General features: G+C 53.5%; 1 protein-coding gene across 1 annotated transcript; it reads left to right on the forward strand.

Annotated features, from left to right (window-relative positions):
- Positions 1-16,823: 16,823 nt before the first annotated feature.
- On the forward strand, positions 16,824-19,538 carry ZBED4 (zinc finger BED-type containing 4). The gene has a single exon (XM_077757829.1). It carries the CDS (start codon positions 17,166-17,168, stop codon positions 19,536-19,538), a length of 2,373 nt encoding a protein of 790 aa, XP_077613955.1. The 5' UTR covers positions 16,824-17,165.
- Positions 19,539-23,788: the final 4,250 nt, after the last annotated feature.

The raw sequence follows: 23,788 nt of genomic DNA on the forward strand, positions 1-23,788 counted from the left end.
CCCCCCCCCCCCCCCACCCGGCCACCTGCCAGCCTCACTTGGGGATGGCAAGTCCGTCCTTGCTTGTCTTCGTGGTTTTGTGACCAAATCGCGAACCAAGTCCGAATTAAGTGTTGGTGTTTACTCGGATGACGCTTCAGGATCATCTGGAGCTCGCCCCCACCTCCCGTGATGGAAGTTTTTTGTGGTTGGACTTGGGGTTCTCGCAGTCTTCGTTCTGCTGATGGCGGTCCTCCCGCGTGGGGTCTCTGTCTGGTTTCCTCTAAAGGAGGAGTTGGATATAGAGGTTCAGTCAGATCGGGTTTGACCTCGGCAGGACTCCTTCGCGGCGACGCTGTGTTCCATCAGGAGCACCTACCGTGCGTCTCCCTCCGCTTTGATGCTGGCAGCCAGCCGCGCGCGGACGCCGTGGGTTAATCCAGGCAAGCAGCTTCGTGTGTCCGCGGGGCTTCCGGTAAGCGGAGCCTGTCACCGCCATCGGTTACCCAGCGCTCCAGTCCACAGGACACGGGGATAGATGCTTGGTTCTTCCCTCTGTCAGTTTTCAGAATAATCAGTTTTCTGTCTCCCTCCAAAGGTGATCAGTTGAGGATTTTATTGTTGACTTACCTATTTTTATTTTTGAACGAGAGAGAGAATCCCAAGTCAGCTCTGCACTGTCAGCACAGAGCCCGATGTGGGGCTCGAACTCATCAACCGTGAGATCGTGACCTGAGCCGAAGTCAGATGCTTAATGACCGAGCCACCCAGGTGCCTCATGAACTCAGATTTAAACATATTGGATGAGTTTTAAAGACTTTATTTTTAAGTAATCTCTACACCCAGCATGGGGCTTGAACCCAAGTGCCCCAATAATAGTTTCTGGGGGGTCAGTCAGTTAAGCCTCCGACTTTGGCTCAGGTCGTGATTTCACAGTTCGTGAGTTCAAGCCCCAGATTGGGCTCTGTGCTGAGAGCTCAGAGCCTGGAGCTGCTTATGATTCCGTGTCTCCCTCTCTCTGCCCCTCCCCTGCTCACACTCTTGTCTCTCTCTCTCTCAAAAATAAATATAAACATTTAAAAAATTTCTTAAAAAGTCTGTTTGACTGGATATAAAGCCCTCGACTCACATTTTCTTCCCTTGAGTATCTTAAGTATGGTGTTCTCTTGTCTTCTGCCAAAAACACTGCTGTCAAATGCATGAGAATTTGACTTTCTTTCCCAGATAAGTGACTTAGTCTTTGGCCCGAATGCCGTTCTGTTGTAGTGTTCGTTGTTAAGCATGGATTTCTCGTCCACACGGCCTGCTCCATCGGTATGTAGCTTCACAAGTTGTAGTTCAGGAAAGGATTTTAAGTTTTCCGTATTCTGTTCCCTTGCTCTGTCCCCTGGGACCCTGCAGGGTGGGGCGGGGCTCCGGTGCGTGGGTGGGTGGGGTCTTTACCAGCTTCCAGTCCATTCCTCCCGAGTGCTCTTTAGTCCTCTTTTTCATGAAAATAAATTCCTTTCCTCTTCTGTTTGTTTTAAGTGATTAGTTGTGGAGTTTACTTGTTCTTACAGCGCTTCCAGCTTAGTCTTTATCTTTATTCTTCTTCTATGTTTGTTTTTGAGAGAGAGAGAACGTGAGCCCATGCACACAAGCAGGTGGGGGGAGGGGCAGAGCAAGGGAGAGAACCCCAAGCAGGCGCCGTGCTGTCCACATCGTTCGAATCCACGAACCATGGGATTGTGATCAGAGCTGAAATCAAGAGTTGGACGCTCAGCCGACTGAGCCAACCAGGCACCTCTCTTCTGTTTTCAAAGAATTCATGGAGTGTCGGTAGCATTTTCCCTGTAAATGTTTGATAAAATTCACCAGTACAGCTATTTGGGCCTACAGTTTTCTTTGTGGGAAGATTAAAAAAATTTTTTTTTGATGTTTATTTATTTTTGAGAGAGACAGAGTATGTGTGGGGGAGGTGCAGAGAGAGGGAGACACAGAATCTGAAGCAGGCTCCAGGCTGTCCGCACAGAGCCCGACGCAGGGCTTGAACCCATGGACCGTGGATGCTTAACCGACCGAGTCACCCAGGCGCCCCGGGAATATTTTAAATTACTAGTTCAATTTCTGTGCTTGTTATATATAGGTCTATTCCAGTCTTCTAATTCTTTTTGGGTCACTTTTGGTAACAATTATAGGAACTTTTCTATTTCCCCTGAGCTGAATTTGTTGGTAGAGTGTTGTTCCTTGTATTGTTGTATTCGATTTAATCTGTGAGGAGTCATTGGTAATTTCCTACATTTTTGCAACTTGTCATATAAATTAAGGATTTGTCAGTTTTCTTGATCTTTTAAAAGAACTGACTTTTGGTTTTCTTGATGTTCTGTACCAATCTTTTGTTTTCTGTTTCACTAATACCCTCTCGAATCTTTATTATTAACTTCTTTTTTGCTTTTTTTGGTCTAGGCTTGTTGGGGTTTTTTTTTTTTAAGGTGAATGCTTACGTTATTAGTTTTTTTACGTGAATTGTATGACTTTAGGTTTTTTAAGTGTTTATTTAAATTCCAGTTAGTTGATATACAGCGTAATGTTAATCTCAGGTGTAAAACATAGTCAAACCTTCTATATGGTCTTAGTTTCTTACTGAGACTCGTTTTGTGGCTGAACATTCTCTATTCTGGAGAATGTTCCATGTGCACTTGAAAAGAGTATCTATTCCACTGTCTTTGGATGGAGAGTTTAAAGAAATGCTTACATTGTTGATCTGAGGCTTGTCTCCTTTCCTAATACAGGTGTTTAAAGCTATGAATTTCTCTCTGAGCCCTTTAGCATCTCCTGCATTTTGGCGTGTTACTTTCATTTGGATGAAAATACTTTCTAATTTCCCTTGTAATTTCTTTCTAACACATGGATTATTTAGAAATGTGCTTTTAGGGGCGCCTGGGTGGCTCAGTCGGTTAAGCGCCCGACTTCGGCTCGGGTCATGATCTCACAGGTTCATGGGTTCGAGCCCCGCGTCGGGCTCTGTGCTGACAGCTCTGAGCCTGGAGCTGCTTCAGATCCCGTGTCTCCCTCTCTCTTTGACCCTATTGCACGCACGCTGTCTCTCTTTGTCTCTCTCTCAGAAATAAATATAACATAAAAATAAAAGAAATGTGTTTTTATTTCCAAGTATTTATTGATTTCTCAGATTCCCTTTGTTATTGTTTTATACTTTTTTTTAAAATATTTTATTTATTTTTGAGAGAGAGCATGAGCAGGGGAGGGCCAGAGAGGGAGGGAGACACAGAATCCGAAGCAGCTCCAGGCACTGAGCTGTCAGCACAAGGCCCGACATGGGGCTTGAACCCACAAAACGTGAGATCATGACCTGAGCCAAAGTCGGACGCTTAACTGACTGAGCCCCGCAGGCGCCCCTATTGTTTTAGACTCTAAGTGCATTGTGGGTGAAGGGCACTTGTATAGTTTTAGCCCTTTGAAAGCAGTTATGCGTGTTTCCCGGCTTTTGGAAAGCGGGGGTTGCTCTTGGGCCAGTGCTCGCAGGCCAGGCCACTGTCAGTGCAGGGCAGAGAGTGGAGGGCGGTGCTGTTCAGTCTTCTGCGCCCCTGCCTGCTTCCAGCTGGCTCGTCTCACTGACGTGCCGTCGGGTTTGCTGGCTCTTTGGCCCGCTTCTGGACCCTCTAGTGACTGTGTCCGTTGCAGCTCTGCGTTTCGACATCCCGTAACTTCTGCCTGGTTCTCCTTCAGCATTTTTCTCTGGACGTCGGTATTTATTTGATAAGATGTTACATATTGTTCTATACCTCGTCTGTATATATCGTTTCCTTTAATTCAGCTAACACGTTTATAATGCCCAATTTAAGGTCTTTGTCTAGTGGGGCACCTGGGTGGCTCAGTCGGTTAAACATTCGACTTTGGCTCAGGCCGTGATCTCGCAGGTCGTGAGTTTGAGCCCCGAGTCAGAGCCTGGAACCTACTTTAGATTGTGTGTCTCCCTCCCTCTCCGCCCCTCCTCCCCCACACCGCCCCTATCGCTCTCAAGAAAAGCATTAAATAAAGGTCTTTGTCTAGTAAATCCAACATCTGCGTCCTCTCAGGGACACTCTGGGGCTGCTGTCCCCCCGGGTGTGGGCCATGCTTTCCGGCTTCTGTGCGTGTTTTGTGATGCTCTCAGTTTTGTTGAAAACTGGACATCAGATCCTCCTCCCTCTTGTGTTTGTTTTTATGGCTGGAGTTTTGTTTTAGTTTATTTCTTCCGTGGCTTTCCTCAACGAATTCTAGAAAGTCTGTCCCTTGTCGCATCTGGCCTCTGTCCACTCTGCTCGGTGAGCGTGGTGGTCAGTTGAGGGTTGGTCAGAGGTTTCCTTAAATGCCTGGAACTGGTGTGGCCGCTGGCCCTGCCAGAGGCTGTGTGTGCACATCTGTCCCTGAGCGTCCCGCCCTCACCTTCACCCCCTGCTCACACAGCGCTTCAAGGTCAGCGGGGGGAGGGAGCGGGCCGGCCGCCCCGGTCTTTCCTGGGCCCGGGCACCGTCCTGCACGTGCGTGTCCTTCTGCGTCCCCAGGAATTGGTCAGAGCTTTTCAAAGCCCCCCGTACGCACTTTGTTCCCCAGGTCTTCCTTGTAAACCTCTGGCCAGGCTCTTGCTGGCCCTGCAGGCTTGGGAGCTGTGTGTTCTCCACAGACTCCTGGGGACACGGTTTTTCTCACAAAGCGAGTTCTCAAGTCACATAACAGCCATGCCCTGTGAATGGGGCTTTTCCAGGGACCTGTGACAAAGGTCAGGTAGCCGTGGTGCTGTGGAGGGGGACTTTCTGCGGCTCCCGCGGGGAAGGACGATGGCAGTTCCTGCATCACAGGTTATGTTCTGAGCCAGAGCTGCTCCGGCTGTCGTGAGCCTCCAGTCCCCCCGCCCCCGGAGATCTGGCCAGGCCGGCTCGGACGACTCAGCAGCGCCGGCTGGACTCCCGCGGAGCCGCGGGTCCCAGGGGCCCTGGTCCTGATGTTCTGGAGCAGCGGCTGGCTTTCGGAGGCCCCTTCTCGACGCTGTCCTCCCTTGGCTGCTTTTCTCCCCACGCTGCTCAGTTAAGTCAGTTCCCAGCAGTTCACACAGGTCCTTGCCCTGGAAGGAAGTTCTGGCTGGTTGTTCCGTTCCAGCCTCTGTGGGCCTCCCCGTGGGCCGCAGACACACATCAGCTTCGTCGTGCAGCAGCCACCCCGTCCTCGGCACGTCCGCTGAATACCTGTGGGTTTGTCCCTGTGGCTTTGGGATTGCCGGGCTGTCGCGTGCCCGGGCCGCTTTCTCTGGTACAGATCTGCTGTCTCACAGGCTTCGTATGTGCTCTTCGTTTGTTCTCTGTGCTTGTGTTTTAGAGATGAGGAAATTCTTGTTGATTCTGCCTCTTTGATGATGTCCTCCTCAAGATCTTGGTTTTTCTCTTCTAGTTCTGTGCTGTGTTATCGACATTAACAAGTGAAGCTAATTGTATTTCAAAGGAATAAAATACACTTAAGAGGGAAGACTGACCCAAAAAACTCTTGGACACAGTGCTAAACCCACGAGCCCAGACCCAAACATTTATAAATTACTGTCTCTACTTTGAACGCTGTTTTTCCTCGGTGGTAAGTGTTAGTATCCTGAAACTACTTTCCGGATGTTGTAGGACTGAGCAAATGAGTAAATCTTTGAAGGATCAGGGGAGCCAGATTTCTCACTGTTGGAGAAAGAAGCTACAGATGCAGAAGAGGGAGGCTGGCAGGATCTGTGGTGTTGGGCTGAGATCGGAGCCATCGGTGAGAACTGCGAGTTTATTCATGACATGCGTGCGTGTAGGTGTGCGAGTGTCTTGATGGTTTTAGTTAATTCCATTGATCAGTTTCTAGAAGCGCCGGCCCCCAGGTGTGATGGGCGAACCGAGCACCGGCTCTTCAGCCACACCATTCTTGTTTTCACTGTTCTCCTCGCCTTCTGTACGCCACTGAGCCTCCCTGCAGGGTTCCGTCATTCCTGCCTGAAGGAACCCCGTCTGCAGTCCCTTCAGTACTGGCCGCCTGTGACACACCCTGTGCTTGCGTTGCCTGACGGTGTTTTTATTTTAGATCAGTTTCTGCAGGAATATTCTGCTGAGTATTGAATTCTGGTTTGGCCTTTTTTCAGAACTTCGAAGATACCATTCCTTTGTCTCCTGGTTCACGTTGCTTTTCTTGGAAAGTCAGCAGTCTGTGTAATTGTTTCTTTGGGTTTTTTTGTTTTTCTTAAAATAATTGTTCCGGAGGGAGAGGTTAGGACACGCGTTCCTCACCCAGCTGTGGCAGCTACCGGCTCATGGCCATTCGCTTGTCTGTTTCCCCCACTCAGTTATTTTTTTTTTTTTAATGGTTTTATTTATTTCTAGGAGAGAGAGAGAGACAGCGTGAGCAGGGGAGGGTCAGAGAGAGAGGGAGCCACAGACTGAAACAGGCTCCAGGCTCCGAGCTGGCAGTCAGCACAGAGCCCGACGCGGGGCCCGAACCCACGAACCGCGAGATCATGACCCAAGCGAAAGTCGGACGCTTAACCAACTAAGCCACCCAGGCGCCCCCCACTCAGTTATTTTGAAGCAAATACCGGAAATCCTATTTTACCAGGACGTGTTTCAATAAGTGTCTTGAAAACAGGCATTCTTGGGGTGCCTGGGTGGTTCAGTCGGTTAAACGGCCGACTTCGGCTCAGGTCATGATCTCATTGAACATGAGTTCGAGTCCCGTGTTGGGCTTTGTGCCGACGGCTCATGGCCCGGAGCCTGCTTCAGATTCTGTGTCTCCCTCTCTCTCTGCCCTTCCCCTGCTCACACTCTGTTTCTCTGTCTCTCAAAAATAAATAGATTTTTTTTTTAATGTTTTATTTCTAGGAGAGAGAGAGAGACAGCGTGAGCAGGGGAGGGTCAGAGAGAGAGGGAGTCACAGACTGAAACAGGCTCCAGGCTCTGAGCTGGCAGTCAGCACAGAGCCCGACGCGGGGCCCGAACCCACAAACCGCAAGATCATGACCCAAGCGAAAGTCGGACACTTAACCGACTAAGCCACCCAGGTGCCCCTAAAATAATTTTTTAATGTTTATTTTTAAGAAGGAGCCAGAGTGCAAGTAGGGGAGGGGCAGAGAGAGAGAGGAGGGGGAGACACAGAATCCGAAGTAGGTCCAGGCTCTGAGCTGTCAGCACAGAGCCCGACGCGGGGCTCAAACTCCTGAACCGTGAGGTCATGACCTGAGCCAAAGTCAGACGCTCAACCGACTGAGCCCCCCAGGCGCCCTGTCCCTTATAAGTTTTACCTGTTTTATCTCTTGTTTTCAGCACTTCTTAAACGAAGATCTTGGGGTTTGTGAGCTGCTTGGGCCTGTGGTCTGCAGGCTCCCGTCAGCGCTGGGAATCGCACTGCGGTCCCGCCGCCTGTCTCCCACGCTCTCGTCTGCAGCTCCCCGCACCCCTGCCCCCCAGCGCGTGGGTCTCTGCCCACCATTCCATGCCTGTGCGCCCTGGACACGTGTCTCAGCCTCTCTGGGCGCTGCGGTTTCCTCGTGTATTAAAGGACAAAAGGGAAACCAGACTGTCCTCAAAAGGTTGTCACATGGTTTATTTAAATGAGTGACACAACTCAGACTCTCGCACGCTGGCCCGCGGCAAACACTCTGTGAGCAGTAGCCCTTCCCGTCCTCCTCAGCTCTCCCTCCTGCCCCGGGAGGGTCTCGAGAGACAGCCAGGGTCGATCTGGAACAAGGCGTTAGCCGGAAGGGAGAAGATCTGGGCCCTTCCCGTCCCGGAGGGCGAGGGCCCCCCCCCCCCCGCGGCGCCTGGAGGGGACAGAGAACAGCACTGTCTGGGTTGCGGAGCGAGGGGCGGCTGGGGGGGCGCACTCATCCTGAACCTGCCTTTCCCTGGGGTGACCACAGGACGGCAGCGTTACCTTGTCCCTGCCACCGGCCTGCGTCCCCTGCCTCCGTCACGGTGGCAGTGGCAGTGTGGCCTCAGGGGCGGGCATTGTGGCCGCGTCGCGGAACCTGCAGGGCGCACGCTGTGGCTCCCTGCTCCGTGGTGGCCGCAGTGGCTCTTCCCCAGTGTCCTCGGGAGGCCGAGGGCTTGTCTTCTGCTCTGCTGAGCATGCTGGTCATGAGTAGGGTCACAAGTGCTGTAAAACGTGCCAGATCTAATGTGACCATCGTTTTCGTCCGTTGTCCTGTTCGTGTCTTATCTGCTGATACTCCCTGACCCATGGCGTGTTAGCTGTCATATGCGGTGCTACGTTTAATTCGCTAATTTTTTTAATGTTTTATTTATTTTTGAGAGACAGAGTATGCATGGGGGTGGGGCAGAGGGAGGGAGACAGAATCCGAAGCAGCTCCAGGCACGGAGCCGTCAGCACAGAGCCCGACAGTGTGGGGCCTGAACTCACAAACCGCGAGATCATGACCTGAGCCGAAGTCCGACGCTCACCGGAATGAGGCACCCGGTGCCCCATTTGCTGAATTTTTAGAACTTGCTAAGTTTTGTTGAGGTTTTCCTGTGATCACGGGGATACGCATCTGTTTCCTGTAGTGTGTTTGCTGGTGTTGGCGTCAGGAGAATGCTGCTCAGAGGGAGTTGGAAAATCTCTTTTATTTGCTGGAAGAGTTTGTGTAGAGCTGGTACTGTTTTCTAAGGTTTGGTAGAATTCACCAGTAAAGCCAGCTAGGCCTAGAAGTTTCTTTTTGGGATGGTTTTTTAACTATAAGTTTATTATTATTTTTTTACTGTTTATTTTTGGGGGGGGGAAGGGCTGAGAGAGGGGGCAGAGAGGATCCCAAGCAGGCTCCAGGCTGTCAGCACAGAGCCCCATGTGGGACTGTGAGATCGTGAGCTGAGCCGAAGTCGGACGCTTAACCGACTGAGCCCCCCAGGCGCCCCTCCCCACAAGCTAAATTTTTTTTTTTAATGTTTTATTTATTTCTGAGAGAGAGAGAGACAGCGTGAGCAGGGGAGGGTCAGAGAGAGAAGGAGACACAGAATCTGAAACACACTCCAGGCTCTGTGCTGACGAGCCTGACGTGGGGCTCGAACCCATGAACCGTGAGATCATGACCTGAGCCGAAGTCGGACACTTAACCAACTGAGCCCCCCAGGCGCCCTCAAGCTTAATTTTTTAAAGAGCGATCCAGGTCGTCTCTGTTGAGTTTCCGTAACGTGTTCTTCCAGGGGTTGTTTCACAGAAGTTGCTGATACACAGCCATCCGTGTGCTTCCTCACTACCCTCCCGTCTGTGAGGCCTAAGACGCTTCCCTCCTTCGTTCTGCTGTTGGTGAGGTCTGTCTTTGTCCGTGTAGAAGTTTGTCAATTGCATTGATTTTCCAAAGAACCAGGGTTTGATTTCATTGATTTCACGTCTTTCCTCTGTGGTTTTCTTCTCTCTGCTTTCTTTGGGATTAAATTTGCTTCGCTGTCCTTGCGATTTTTGTCTCTGACCCTTGGCTTAATATAGAAGGGCTATTGATTTGAACATATTCTGGATTTTTCTAGGCATCGCTCTGTTGGTTTCTCATCCAGTTCCCTTATTGTCAGGGACCTTTCACATTCATGGAGGTTTATTGTCCTGGGCATGGTTGATCTTGATGAATGTTTTATGTGCACCTGCAAATGATATGTGTTCTGTTTCTGTTGGACATTTCAACATGTCAACTAGGGCGTGTGGTACAGTGTCCGTAAAGCTCCTGTTAGCTTTCTGATTTTCTCTGCTCCTGGAGTTAACTGTTGCATTAGATGTGTCTCTGTAATTTTGACTCGCTCCAGTCTCCCTTTAGTTCTGGTCGGTGTGCACGTCTGATGAGCTGGCCCTCTGTCACTACCCCTAGTCTCCCTGTTGTCCGTGGTGCGTCCCTCTCAGTCTCCATCGGATGGTCATGTGCCCACTGCAGCTTTCTGTGGATCAGTATCAGCCTGGGGCGCCTTTTCCATCTTTGGCTTCTGACATGTTTGTGACTTTATGTTTAGAGTGTGTTTCTTCTGGGCAGTTAGTCTTGCTTTTTTACTCAATCTTTCANTTTTTTCTTTTTCTTAAGTTTATTTATTTTGAGAGAGCACGTGTGCATGTGATCCACGAGCAGGGGAGGGACAGAGAGCAAGGGAGAGAGAATCCCAAGCAGGGTTTTGATCCTGCATCACGGGGCTCACTCTCACGACAAGACCCTGACCTGAGCCAAAATCAAAGAGTCGATGTCCAACCGACTGAACCACCCAGGCGCCCTAAAAAGCTTTTGACTTTCAAAATACGCTACTAAGAAAAAGAAAGACAAGCCTCAGACTGGTGGAAAATCTTTGCAAATCACATACTGGATAAAGAGCTTTTTTTCAGATTTGCGGAGAACTTTCCCAACTCAGGATTCAGAAGTACCCAGCCTCTTGATCTCAGGGTCCTGACATCAAGCCCCAGGTGGGTATAGAGATTACTAAAAGATAATAATAAAGTAAAATAAGGTTTCTTATTAAAAAGTGGGGGGCACCTGGGTGGCTCAGTTGGTTTAGTGGCCGGCTTCATACCAGGTTTTTATCTCATGGTTCCTGAGTTCAGGCCCCACGTTGGGCTCGCTGCTGTCAGTGCAGAGCCCGCTCTGTCCCCCACCTGTCTATCCCTCCCCCACTCTTCCCATTCACGCTCTCTCTCAAAAATAAATAAACATTAAGGGGCGCCTGGGTGGCTCAGTCAGCTAAGCGTCCCAACTCATGGTTTATGAGTTCAAGCCCTGCGTCGAGCTCTGTGCTGACAACTCAGAACCTGGAGCTGCTTCAGATTCTGTGTCTCCCTCGCTCTCTGACCCTCCCTCCGCTAGTGCTCTGTCTCTCAAAGAAATAAACATTAAAAAAATTAAAAATAAACAAACATTAAAAAAAGAAAAGAAACACTTAGACCAGTAAAAGCTCAGGCAAATATTTCACAAAGAAGAGACACAAACGGCCAAAAGCCATGAAACAACCAATTTCCGCACACCTCTGTTAACACCTTTTCTTTGTCTCTTTCTGACAGTTGTTTTGTAGTACTGGCCAGCCAGGTGGGTGCGAAGTGATCCTTCCCTGTACATTTGGTTTGCCACATCTGTAACGATTAATGATGTTGCGCATCTTTGTGCATCTTCTTGGAGAAAGTCTAGTCCAGGCCTCCGCCCATTGTTGAGTTGGGTTCTTGTTGAGTTGTAGGAGTTCTTTGTTTATCTGGGTATTAACTCCTTACCAGAGGTATGATTTGCAAATATTTTCTCTCTTTCCGCATCTTTTCATCCAATTATGTCATTTAATACACAAGGTTGTTTGATTTTTTTTTTAAGTTCATTTTGAGAGAGAGAACATGAGCAGGGGAAGAGCAGAGGGAGTGGGAGAGAGAGCCTCCCAAGCAGGCTCTTCTCAGTGTGGAGCCCTCTGTGGGGCTTGATCCCATGACCTCAAGATCAGGACCTGAGCTAATACGGAGAGTTGGACGTTCACCTGACTGAGCCACCTAGGCGCCCCGATGCACAGGCTTTAAATTTCTCGGTTTTTTTTCTTTCTCTGTTTCATCTTGTTTTATTTTTATTGCTGTGTCTTAATAATTATTGATCTTTTATTGTGTATAAGTGGCCATTAACCCCATCTAGTATATTTTTCATTTCAAATAGTGTATTTTCGTCGCTAGAAATTTCACTTATAGTTTCTCCTTATCATGTTTATCATTTCGTTTACCTCCAATTACATATTATATTCATAATACCAGTTTTAATGCTCTTCTAATCTTATCTGTGTCATAGCTGGATCTGCCTCTACTGATGGTTTCCTCCCAGTTAGGGGTCTTGTTTGCCTGCCTTTTCGCGCATCTGGTAATTTTTGTTTGATGTCAGCCATTTCAAGCTCTCCTTTCCTGGGTGCCCAGGCCGGTTCGTTCCTTTGGCAGGGGTGTGATCACGTCAGCTGCAGTGCGCCCCTCTTCTGCCTGCTGCCGCGCTTCTCGGCCTCCTGCTGAGGGTTCCCGCCCCGTTTCCTCTGGGGACACGTTCCCGGCCGGTGACTCTCCCATCAGCTTTTCCCACTGCTGCTCTGAGAACGGTGTCCTTACACCGCCGCAGGTCACCAGCCTAGGACAGTAGGGAACCGTGGACGGATCTCCTGGGCTCTGAGTGCAGATCCCAGCCAGACCGCACGNGCCACGGTCCGTGCCCTGCGTCGCGGCCCCGTGCTTCCTGTTCACCCTCGTCACGTCCCGCGCTGGAGAACACGGTTGCGGAGGTCTGACCGGTGGCTGGCTGTGGACCCAGCACGGGTAAGCCCCGCCCCTTCGTGGCTGGAGGCGGGGCTCCCTGTAGGTCCTCCAGTTCCGTTCTTTTTCAAAATACGTATAACCTGTAAAATGGTGCTCCTCAGCTGTTTGTGTTACATTTATTATGTGCCACATTCTTACAGTAAGGTGAGCTAGAGAAAGGGAAGTGTTCAGAAAACACCAAGGAAGAGACGTATGCTGCCAGTGCTGTGTGTAGTTAGTGGCAAGATCTGTGTGTATGTACAGCCGTGCCCTTCAGACCCGTGTTGCTCAGGGTCCCCTGTGTTTTCCAGTCACCTGTAGGCCACTCTGGTCACCTTGGGGGAGTCAGAAGTTAACATGCAGATTTTTGACTATGTGGGGCTCAGCACCCCTCACCTCCCTGCGTTATAGGAGGGAGGTTATTTTATTTATTCCCAGTTCTTTATATTTCTGTATAAATCTTCAACTCTGCTTATCAGCTATGGCCAAAAAAATATTTGGATTTTGTTTGGAATTGTATTGAATTTATAGATCAATTCCGGAAATACTGATATCTCACCGGTATTGGCTTTTCCAAGTCATGAACTCCCTCTAGGTGGTGATGTTTCACCACCCTGGCTGTGGGCTGTGTTTATGTGCCCTTCATCAGGTTAGTGAAGTTTTCTTTTGGTTTTCATTTGCTGAGAATTTTTATTGTGAATGGGTGTTGAATTATATCCCTTGTTTTTTCTGCATCCACTGAAATGATAGTAGTTTTTGCTCATTCTCCTTGCTGTGGCGAATCGTATGGACTTACTTTCAAATGTTAAAGGAACTTTGCGATCCTGGATTAGCCCTGTTCAGGCCTGGTGCATTATACTTTTGGTTTACTACTGAATCTGACTCGTTAACATTCTAAAGTGAATTTTCATTTACTTTTATGAGAGTTATTGGTCTATAATTTTGAAATCTCTTTCATTAAGGGGGCACCTGGGTGGCTCAGTCGGTTAAACATCTAATTCTTGATAGTCAGCTCAGGTCATGATCTCAGGGTTCGTGGGTTCGAGCCCCATGCTGGGCTCTGCACTGACAGTATGGAGCCTGCTTGGGATTCCCTCCCTCCCTCCCGCCTTCCCTCCCCTGCGCTCATGCTCTCTCAAAAACAAATGTTAAAAAAAATCTTTTTCATTCTGGGAAATTCAAGCACATCCGCAGGTAGAAGCATTAAACCGCAGCCAGTGGCTGCTGCCACGTGCCTGGTCCGTGGTTGTCCTTGTGTGGACAGTGTATCTTCTGCCCGCCCCCGCGCCAGACTGGACTATTTTGAAGCCAAACCCAAACAGCATATCATTTCGTCTATAAATACTTGAACATAAAGACTTAATCACGGTACCATTTTCACTCTCCAGATAAATACCTTCTTAACAGATTCGGATGCTCACTCGGCGCTCACAGTTCTGCAGCTGTCTCCATTCCTAATTCTTCAGATTTATGTTTCCACCTCGTAACGTCTCTCACCCACCCTCCTCGGTTTTCACTTTCATTAATTTTTCTGTTTGGATTGAAATTCGAATAATTGCTTCACTTAGTCCATCGGGTGTATTTTATGCTTCCATGTATTTTCACATCTGTCCTTCATCTGGACACTGTCAGGACCTTTCAGACACCACCACTCTGTCCCCGCCTGGTTCTCGCCCGAGTGCCTGGCCCCACATTCCACTCCTCCGTCTGCTTCCGCGTCAGTGCTGCCTTCTCAGGAATTTCTTTGGATCATTCTTCAGTTTATTATTTTTTCCTTCAGCTGGTTTTAATCACCTGTTCCCTTATGTTTATTTTAGTTCTATAGTTCTTTACTTATAATTTTTATTGAGATGTCACACACACACCATCAAATAAACCTTTGTGAAGTGTATCGGTGAGGTTGCAGCCGTCCGATTCCAGAAACTTCAGTCACTCAGCAGTGCTGCTGTCGTGCTTCCGCTCCCCGGCCCTCCGCTCCCCTGCTCCGTCTCTCTCTGAACACGTGCTAGGAAGTCAGGCACACAGTGAGCCGTCTTCCACGTCTGGCTTCCCGCAGCTCGATGACTTCCAGCTCGTCAGGCGCGTCTGCAGCGTGGTGAGCGCGGCCCTGCTGTTACAGGAGAGCGTCGCGTGTGTCGTCTCCTCGCGCGTGTGCGTGTGGGCTTCCACGCTTCGCTGCCCTCCACGTGCAGGGTTTTGAGCGAACACATGTCTTTGCCTCTCGGTATTTACACAGAAGCAGGATCCCTGGGCCACGTGGTGACCCTCAGCTTGAGGGGCGGTTTTCGAGGGGCCACACCGTCTTCAGCCCCGCCGGCGGTGGGCGCGCGTCCTGTTTTTCCACATCCTGTTGTCGCTCGTCATTCTTGTTTTGATTTCAGCCGTCCTGGCAGGTGTCTCATCCGTGTTTTGATTTTACATATACCTGTAATTCTAATTCTTAAAAAGTCTTCTCCAAGTTGGGTTTTCATTTTATAGTGTCTTATTTTTTGCTCATTTTTCTTTGTTCTCTGTGTTTTACACGTAATTGGACATGTGAACTGTGTACGTACGCCCAGCGTTCTGGAAATGCATTTGCTGTCACTGTTCTGCACCCTGTGCCGCCTCACAGCCCTGGTGGCTGCTCCCGGGCGCTTACGGAGCCTGGTCCATAAGCTTATTCTTTGTTCTGACCATTTGGCCGAACTTTGTGGGACTTATTCTGTGGGAGGCCTTCTGAGAGACCTGTGTCTGCTTCTGGTGAGGGCCCTGCTCCAGGGCGCGGGCTCCCGGCTCTGCCCCCTGGGCTCCAACGAGCCCGTCTTTCCAGCATTACTGTCATCCGCGCTTCCATCTGCTCTCAGGAGCGCGCTGGTTCGGAACGGCTTCTGGACCGGCATCGCTACGTTGGCTGCTGCGCTCAGAGATGGCTCACGTGGTTGGTGTGGCTGCCGGCGGGCACTGCCCGTGGACAGCCTTGGTCTGTGCGGCAGGGCCCAGCTCCGCCCCTGCCCGGTGTCCGTGTCTGTGTGGAAGAGCCAGGCAGCGGGTCGGGGCAGGGGGGCAGGGCTGCCTGGAACCGGGGAATTGACTGGGTGGCTCTCCGCGCTCACATCCTGCCAACCCCACTGCGCGTGGCCAGAGGCCCCACCCAGCAGGAGGGCCGTCCGCCTCTCGGGGTGGGGGGGCCCTGAGGTGGCCAGCTGGTCCTGGCCGGCGCGGAGCTAGAGCCCAGGGCCCCGGGCTGCCCTGCAGCTGCTGTGACGGGGATGAAGTGTTCCTCGCCAGGCGCCGGGACACAGGCCCTGCTGGCTGGCACTGCACCACATGGTGAACTCTGGGCACTCAGTGCCTGTCGGTGGCCTCGTACGGGCTGTGCTGGCCCCGGGTGGGCAGGCTGGGCACGAGGTGGCCAAGGACGCTGTGTCCGCATGGATGCTGGAGGCATGGAGTAAGTCTGGGGCCGAACAGTGACCCCATCGTCTCCGTGGGCAGCTCGGATGCTGCCGCAGCGCGGTACCAGCCCCCAGCCCCGTGGGCCTCCCAGCGAGGCAGGGCCCCCGCAGCCCAGGCAGCTCCAGTTTGGCTGAGGGTCGATGAGGGGCCTGGTCCTCCCTGACCCGGGGCCTCTGTGGCCACCCTGTGTGACACGCCCCTCTCTTCCCACAGCGTCTCTGCTTCGCGCTTCCTTGATTTCTCCTTGTTGGTTTTATTGGGGGCTGGCTGAGCCAAAACGTCAGAAATCTGCTGTTTGTCCTCCTACGGGCTCTTCTGGTTTTGATTTATGTGCAGTTTTAAGTTGTCTTTGCTGCTTGTATTTATAACAAACCCCTGGTTGCTGTAGGAAGAAAGTAATAAGCTTCTTGTAGCTTTGCTGGGGGCTGCTTTTACATGGTACGTACGCCGCCTTCCTGTGCTTTTCCATTAGCTGCCGCCTCCCCGACGTGTGCCCCACGTGTGCCTCACGTGTCCACCGCGTCCCTGTGTGCTGACCCCACCTCCTGTTGCCGCCCCGCCTGCTCACCGCCTGCCTTCACCATTGCAGACCGGCTCCTGGCATCTGTTCAGTGTGCTGGTTCCCAGGGGCCGACGCGCCCGGCACGGTGCCCGGTGCCCGGCCCAGAGCCTGTGCCTCTCCACAGCGCCCAGGGAGCGGACGCTTGCTCAGCCCTCACGGACTTCCCTCCCCTCTTAGATGCTGGGAGTTACCACTTTGTCTGTTCCGTTCGGTGTTGGGTCTGTGACCTGATGACCAGACAGGTTCGCTGTGTCAGTCCACACTTTGCGTATCGGTTCTTACAGCAGAGCCGGGAAAGAGCGGGTCTCCAGCGGCTCCTCGTACCGGGGGCCCAGCGGCCTTTTCTGCCATCGTAGGGTGTTTCAGTCCCGCAACCCCGTATGAAGAGGCCATTGGACTGTCAATTCATATCTTTATCTTGTGCTCATTTTGCAGTTTTAGAGTATTTTCCGTGTATAAGTGGATTATAAAACGTCAAGGAACAAGTTTTGTTTTGTTTTTTTAACTTACCATTACGGAACTTTTTCTGTGCACATAGATTTGAAATGTACAATTTAGGTCGGCGCTAACCTTCGTTTCGTCTTCTTTTCTAGATAATGCACAAGAGTCAGCGCGCCGTCCAGATGACAGCGCTCCCCTCTGCAGGACGAGACGCAGGTCTGCGGTGCAGCAGCAGGTGTCTGTGCCGAGCAGCGGGTGGCGCCGGGGCCCCTGGCAGGTGGTGCCCCGCACCCTGAGATGAGACGGTGCACTCGCCGGTCGCAGGCCCCTCTTCTGCAGTCAGGTCTGTGATCAGCTGCATTCGCACGCGCTTCGGAACATGGCATTGTTTTGAAAAAGCCGAAGATAAATACGTGTGGGGGCACAAATGAGCCTTCGGATCAGGTTTTTACCCACCTAAGGTAACACGATGAAGCAGCCAGAATAGTTATGGTTAGTCATGGAGAATAACCAGGAACCTCATCCCCAAGGGGATGGCGAATTTGTTTCCGATAAGGTAAATTTTAAAATAGAAGAGGAAGATGTTGTTCAAATCACGAATCACGGTTTGGAAAGAGCGGAGCTTAAGCACGAGCAGGACCGACAACGGGCAGACGGCGGCGGGGAGCGGGCGGGGGCCGGCGAGGCTGGCCGGGGCTGTGAGGAGGAGGAGTACGGGGCCCTGCTCTCCCACTACAGCAGCACGCTCTACGACGTGGCCATGGAGGCCGTGACGCAGAGCCTCCTGTCCGGCCGGGGCATGAGCTCCAGGAAGAAGTCTCCGGCCTGGAAGCACTTCTTCATCTCCCCGCGGGACAGCACGAAGGCCATCTGCACGTACTGCATGAAGGAGTTCAGCCGCGGGAAGAACGAGAAGGACCTGAGCACCAGCTGCCTCATGAGGCACGTGAGGAGGGCCCACCCCACGGTGCTCGTCCCCGAGAACGGCGGCCTGCCGGCCCTGCCCCCCCTCGCGTCCCCCCCGCTGCGGCTGCCGCCGCCGCCCACCGACACCGGGGCCCCGGGCGCCGTGCTCTCGCCCATCAAGCTCGCCCCCAAACTGGCGTCTGAGGTCCCTTCCCCCGATGACGTGACGGAGGAGTCTGTGGTCTCCTCGGAGGAAGTCCCCTCCGACGCATCCGCCTCCGAGAAGCTCTGCAGGGAGGAGGCCCCGGGGGTGCCGCCACCCCTCCCCGCCCTCCACTGTGAGGAGGCCCCGGAGAACGGCCTGGAGAAAAACGCCCCGCTCCCGAAGAGCGCGTCCGGCTCCCGGAGGCGGTCTGCCGTGTGGAAGCACTTCTACCTGTCGCCGCTGGACAACTCCAAGGCCGTGTGCATCCACTGCATGAACGAGTTCAGCCGTGGGAAGAACGGGAAGGACCTGGGCACCAGCTGCCTCATCAGGCACATGTGGCGCGCGCACCGCTCCATCGTGCTGCAGGAGAACGGCGGGGGCTCGGGCATCCCGCCCCCGTACGCTGCCCCCCCCACCCTGCTGCCCGCCCTGCCGCCCCCGGAGGGGGGCCCGGGCTCCGTGTCGTCCTCCCCCGGGACGCTGGTCCAGGAGTCCCCCTCCACGTCCCCCGACCGGCCGGCCGAGGACCTGCAGGGGCATCCGAACCCCGGAGACGGGCTGACGGAGGAGGCGTCGGCCCTGTCCTCTGACGACGTGGGCGAGGCCTCGCGGGTGTCCTCCCCCGAGAAGCTGCGGGGCGACGGGCTGGGCCCCGGCCTGCGGGAGTCCGGGGCCGTGTTCCAGCAGAACAAGAAGGTCATGAAGAGGCTGAAGTCGGAGGTGTGGCACCACTTCTCGCTGGCGCCCACGGACAGCCTCAAGGCGGTGTGCAGGCACTGCGCCTGCGCCATCAGCAGGGGGAAGCGGGGCGACGTGGGCACCAGCTGTCTGATGAGGCACCTCTACAGACGCCACCCCGAGGTCGTGGGGAACCAGAAGGGCTTGCTGGGTGCGGGTTTGGCCAATTCTCCATACGCTACCTTGGCTTCTGCAGAAAGTTCCTCCTCCAAATTGACGGGCTTGCCAACGATGGTCACAAAACACAGTCTATTTCCCATTAGCAGCAAAAAGACCTCCAAGCTGTGGAACCACTTCTCCGTCTGCTCCGCAGACCCCACGAAGGTCGTGTGCTTGCACTGCGGCCGCACAATAAGCAGGGGGAAGAAGCCCACCAACCTGGGCACCAGCTGCCTTCTGCGCCACCTGCAGCGGTTCCACGGCAGCGCGCTGAAGACGGACGCACCACGGGCCGCGCGGCCGCCCTCCCCCGGCCTCCGTGGGCCCCTGGGCGCAGAGCTGGCGGGAGCCGCCTCCTTGGATGACACCGCCGAGAAGTTTTATGATTCTCATCCAGTTGCCAAAAAAATCACAAGTCTCATAGCCGAAATGATTGCACTTGACCTCCAGCCATATTCTTTTGTAGACAATGTTGGCTTTAACAGGCTGCTCGAATACTTGAAACCTCAGTACTCCCTGCCGCCGCCCTCCTACTTCTCCAGGACCGCCATCCCAGGCATGTACGATAACGTGAAGCAGGTAGTTCTGTCCCACCTGAAGGAGGCGGAGAGCGGCGTGGTCCACTTCACGTCTGGAATCTGGATGAGTAACCAGACCCGCGAGTACCTGACGCTCACCGCGCACTGGGTCACCTTCGCGTCGTCGGCCCGGCCGTACCGTGAGGACCGCCACTGCTCGGCCCTGCTGGACGTGTCCCAGGTCGACTGTGACTACAGCGGCAACAGCATCAGGAAGCAGCTGGAGTGCTGGTGGGAGNTGAAATCTGTACATAGGAGGTGGAGTTCAAGCCATCCCGGCTGAGCAGTTTTTAACTGCAGGCTCTATAAAGTGTGTCGAGGAGTACAGAGAATATTCTGGAACATACCTGTTTACTGCAACGGAGGTGTGGCATTTGAAGACAAAACTAAGCGTAGCTGTCCTGCGACGTTGGCTGTGTAGTGATGTGGTAGAGAGGGTTCCGGTTCATGCTTTTCATTCAGGTTTTACGCAGTTGGCTCGCTCAGAGGCCCCGACTGCTGGCCACGAGCCTCTGGACGCCTGCTGCTGGCCACACGCAGTGGCCAGGTCACGGCGGTCCTGTTGGGGGCGCCGGAGCCTCGGACCTGGTGTCCTGACACCACGACGCTCTCCTCTGAAATTTGTGCACTGACCCCGCTGACCCACTCTGATCAAATTATGTATAAAACTCTTTTTAGAAGAGATGGCTTATTAACAGGGAAGAAGATTGTTATATTGCAGTTGTGAGAATAGCCTTAGGTGTTTAGATTTTTTTATATATAGAATAGGGAAGAGTCAGCCATCACGGGGCGTTTCAGGATCCCAAGGACATCAGAACGAAGCGTCAATGTCACATTGTTTTAACGATGATACGTCTTCAGAGTTTTTGCTTCAACATCTAGAAAAGGGTTCATTTTCTTATTTCAAACCAATTAAATATTCTGGATGAAGCAAGTCACTCATTTGCCTGTGACCTTTTAGAAAAATTGTTTTGTTAAAAACCTGTACCTATTATTAATCTGGATTTGCATTGACTATGTTTTAGTGTATTTATAAACGGCGAACTCAGTTTCTGAAATTAAACTTTTTATTTGCAATTTTCCGCTGGAGAACACTGGCTTTTATTCCCGGGGAGATGGAAGGGCCCTGCTGCCTGGGGAACCGCTCACGGGCAGCTTTTGACTTCGGTTCCATCCTGGCCCCAGGCAGGGTCGGGGGTGGGGGGGGTGGGGAGGCGTAGACGCGGTTCTCACAACTGCGTCTCTGATACCGGGAACCACCTGGTGAGACCTCCAGGCTTCGTGGCCACTGTGAGCTGTCACATGTTTGGTGCGAGAGAGAAGAGCCTGGCGGGCAGCACACGCTCAGCTCCACATGTGGCCTGAGCACACGTGCACACCCGTCCGCACGTCTCAGCTGCGAGGTGGCGCACATCTCCTGATGGCAGCTTCTGTGCAGATGTCCCAGGAGCGCCACCCAGGGACACGCCGGGGGATCGTGCTGCTGAGGTTTCCGCAAGAATTCCCGCGCGTGTTGAGAACGACAAAGTGCCCGAGGCCTTCGCCAGCCTTCCCCAGCCCGGCCGGGACCCTCCCCCACAAGGCTCCGAGTGAGTCCCGGAGGCTGGGACGGATGCTACGAAGGTGGAGCCCATGGCTTTCCCGGAAGGAGCCGTTGCGCCTCTGCTTTGCACACGGAGAGCAGCATGCGGCCGGTGGGCTCTGGGAGCCGAGCGGGGCCCCGGTGGGGTCGGGGTCGCGACCAGGGACAGGAGCGCCGTGTGCCCACGTGCGTGCAGGCAGGAATCTGGGACAAGTGTTGGCGCCTGGGAGGGTCCACGCAAGGACAACAAGCTGGGGACGGCCGTATGTCCCTGTCCCCTCCTGTCCCCGTCCCCCACTGGGACAGCCTCCCAATTCGGTGAGCAGGGCTCCACCCCGGAGACTCTTGGAGCCCAGTCCAGTCGGCCGTGGGGCTGCGGAGGGAGGGGGACTCGGCCCAGCGGTCCTGGCTGCGGGGCTGCTTGCGGGCAGGAGGGGCCACCTGCTGACCTGCTTTTCTTAAGGTTCTGTCCTGAGAGGGAACATTATTCGAACTGGGGGACCCCGAGCATTGTGGATTGTGCCCCCGGGGAGCACAGCATACCTGCAGGATGTAACCGGCCCGCTCAGTGACCGAGGGGCCCAGTGGTTAAAGGGGACATGGTCCCTGCTCCTCGGAGCCCGCCGGCGGGAGGTTTTCTTGGAACAGCACCTGCCCCCGAGCTGCCAGGCCCCTGAGCTGCGAGGCCCCCCCGAGCCGTGCCCAGCTGACCCAGACCTCAGCCGTCCATCTCAGGTGCCTTGAGCCCCAAGCAGGATAAACTAAAAACTAAACATCACAGCCGAGTGCCGGGAACCGAAGACAAAGCGGAAATCTGAAAAGCAGAGAAAAAAGACACCTTCCCCGTAAGAGGGACTTTTCTAACCGAAGCCGCGGGGCTGTCAACGGGTGGAGCACGTCCGTGAAGGGTCCACGGGAGTAACTGCCAGCCCAGCTCCCGCTCCTGGAAAGGGAGCCTCAAATGAGGCGGAAGTCAGGCGTGGCTGAGAATCTGTCCCCCCCTCCCCTGTGATCCCCTGAAGGGAATCCTCCGGACGGAGGGCCCGCAGTCCCGGAGGGAAGAAGGAAGACCATTTCTGCGTAAAAAGTAGAAATCTAGATGATGACCCTTTGGACTGGTAACATCTTTCCAGGGTTGAAGTACAGTCAGACTTAAACACTCGCCACACGGGCGGCAGCTGCAAAGGGAAGGCGCGGTGCGCTCGCGGCCCCACGGGCGGTAAAGGGAAGAACCTGATTCTAAAGACTCAGATGCACATCATCTCAAAGACAAACACTAAAGGCAAAAATGTTTACGGAACTAACCAGGAGAAGAATGGATTAACAAATACTTCAGGGGCGCCTAGGAGACTCAGTCCATTGAGTATCCAACTGTTGGTTTTGGCTCAGGCCATGATCCCAGGGTCGTGGGATCGAGCCCCACATCAGGCTCAGTGCGGAGCGTACTTGGGATTCTCTGTCTCTCTCAAATAAATAAATAAACTTAAAACAAAAAAGATTTAACAATTACTTTACTCCAGAATTGGGTAAGGAAGGAACAGAACAGAAGGGATAGCTAAGCAAACAGTAGACGGGGGCGGGCTCGGCCCACGGTGGTGGGGTTTGGCCACCGGGGAAGCGCCCGTTGGTCAGATGGGCCGCGGTGGCGGCTGCCAGGCGGGGCGGGTCCTGCACAGCGGTCGGCCGTCTCCAGGCAGGAAGCGCTTCCGGAGAGCGGGACGTCGGTGTTCGACACAGTCCTTGGAATTCCCGAACACACCAGAGCGTGGCCGGCTTGGACCGTGAGCTTCAGTGTGGACACGGGCCCCATGCTCGCCGCTCTCCCGCCGTGACGCCCAGTTCACTCAGGAAGGAGCCTGAGAAGGCCTCCCCCTCCCCTGCCCAGGGCCGGGCACTCGAGGTGCTGCAGGGCCCCCAGGGCACGAGGGCAGTGCAGGGGGAGGCGCGAGGGGCCGGCCTCCACCCTTCACAGAGGCACTGCTGAGCCCCCCTGGTTAACAAGAAGGGGAGGGGGAGGGGTGAAGGCTGAGGGCACTGAGGAGGGAGGAGCCCGGCCCCACGCTGTGGTGGCGTCCTGCTGCTGTCACAGGCCCGTCCCCTTCCCGTACGCGCGGCCGTGCTGGCGAGCTCCGGCCCATCTCTGGGCCCTCGCTGGACGCCGGGGCTCTTCGATGGCACCCCTCCCTGCGGCACGGCCACCCCCCTCGTCCTGTGTTCGAACGTCACGCCTCATCCTCCTTGCAGACACTTTGTGACATAGGTTGGTTTGTGCCGGAAAATTTTTCCTGTGACATTTTCAGTTGGCACCGAGCTGTGTCCTTGAGGAAGAACCAGTGCTACTTGGGGACTTTACAGTTCAGTAAACATTCAGTTGGTCACAGTCACCAAAACTGAAGAGTTTCTTCTGTGTATAAACCTGCTGAATTTTAACCTAGCAAAGTGAGTTGCGGCAAGGAGGCCGGAGTGATATCTGGGTGGGGCCCGGGACGAGGCGGGGGTGGGGCGCGTCCCNCAGGCTTCTGGGGCCACAGGACTCCGGTCCTGGGCTTCTGCTCCGTCCCTTTCCGAATGGCTGCCACAGGCCCAGGCGTCGTGTCCCGAGCGGGGACTCCCTGGCTGCAGGTCCCATCGAGACTCAGGCGTTTTCTCCAGGACTGAAAGCTGCTCCAGAGAGCGACTGTCCCGCACGCCCCGGGCGGCTCCTGGACCCCTGTCCACGCTCGGTCTGTTCCCCTGCGCCCGGCACCGCGGCCTGATCTTCATGTCACCCCCCCCCGCTCGGCTTTTCAGTTTTCCCAGGTACTTGTGCTCTGAAAGTTCTAAATCGATCCCAACAGTATTTGGATTGATGTTTAATTGAACTCACAGATCAATTTGGGGCACATAATTGTGTCGTATGTATACTTCAGACAGCCTCTTGTTCGTATTGTTTACCTCTGACCCTGTAGAAG

Source organism: Crocuta crocuta, unplaced genomic scaffold (assembly GCF_008692635.1).
Source record: "Crocuta crocuta isolate KB4526 unplaced genomic scaffold, BGI_CrCroc_1.0 scaffold143, whole genome shotgun sequence".
Taxonomy (NCBI): Eukaryota; Metazoa; Chordata; class Mammalia; order Carnivora; family Hyaenidae; genus Crocuta; species Crocuta crocuta.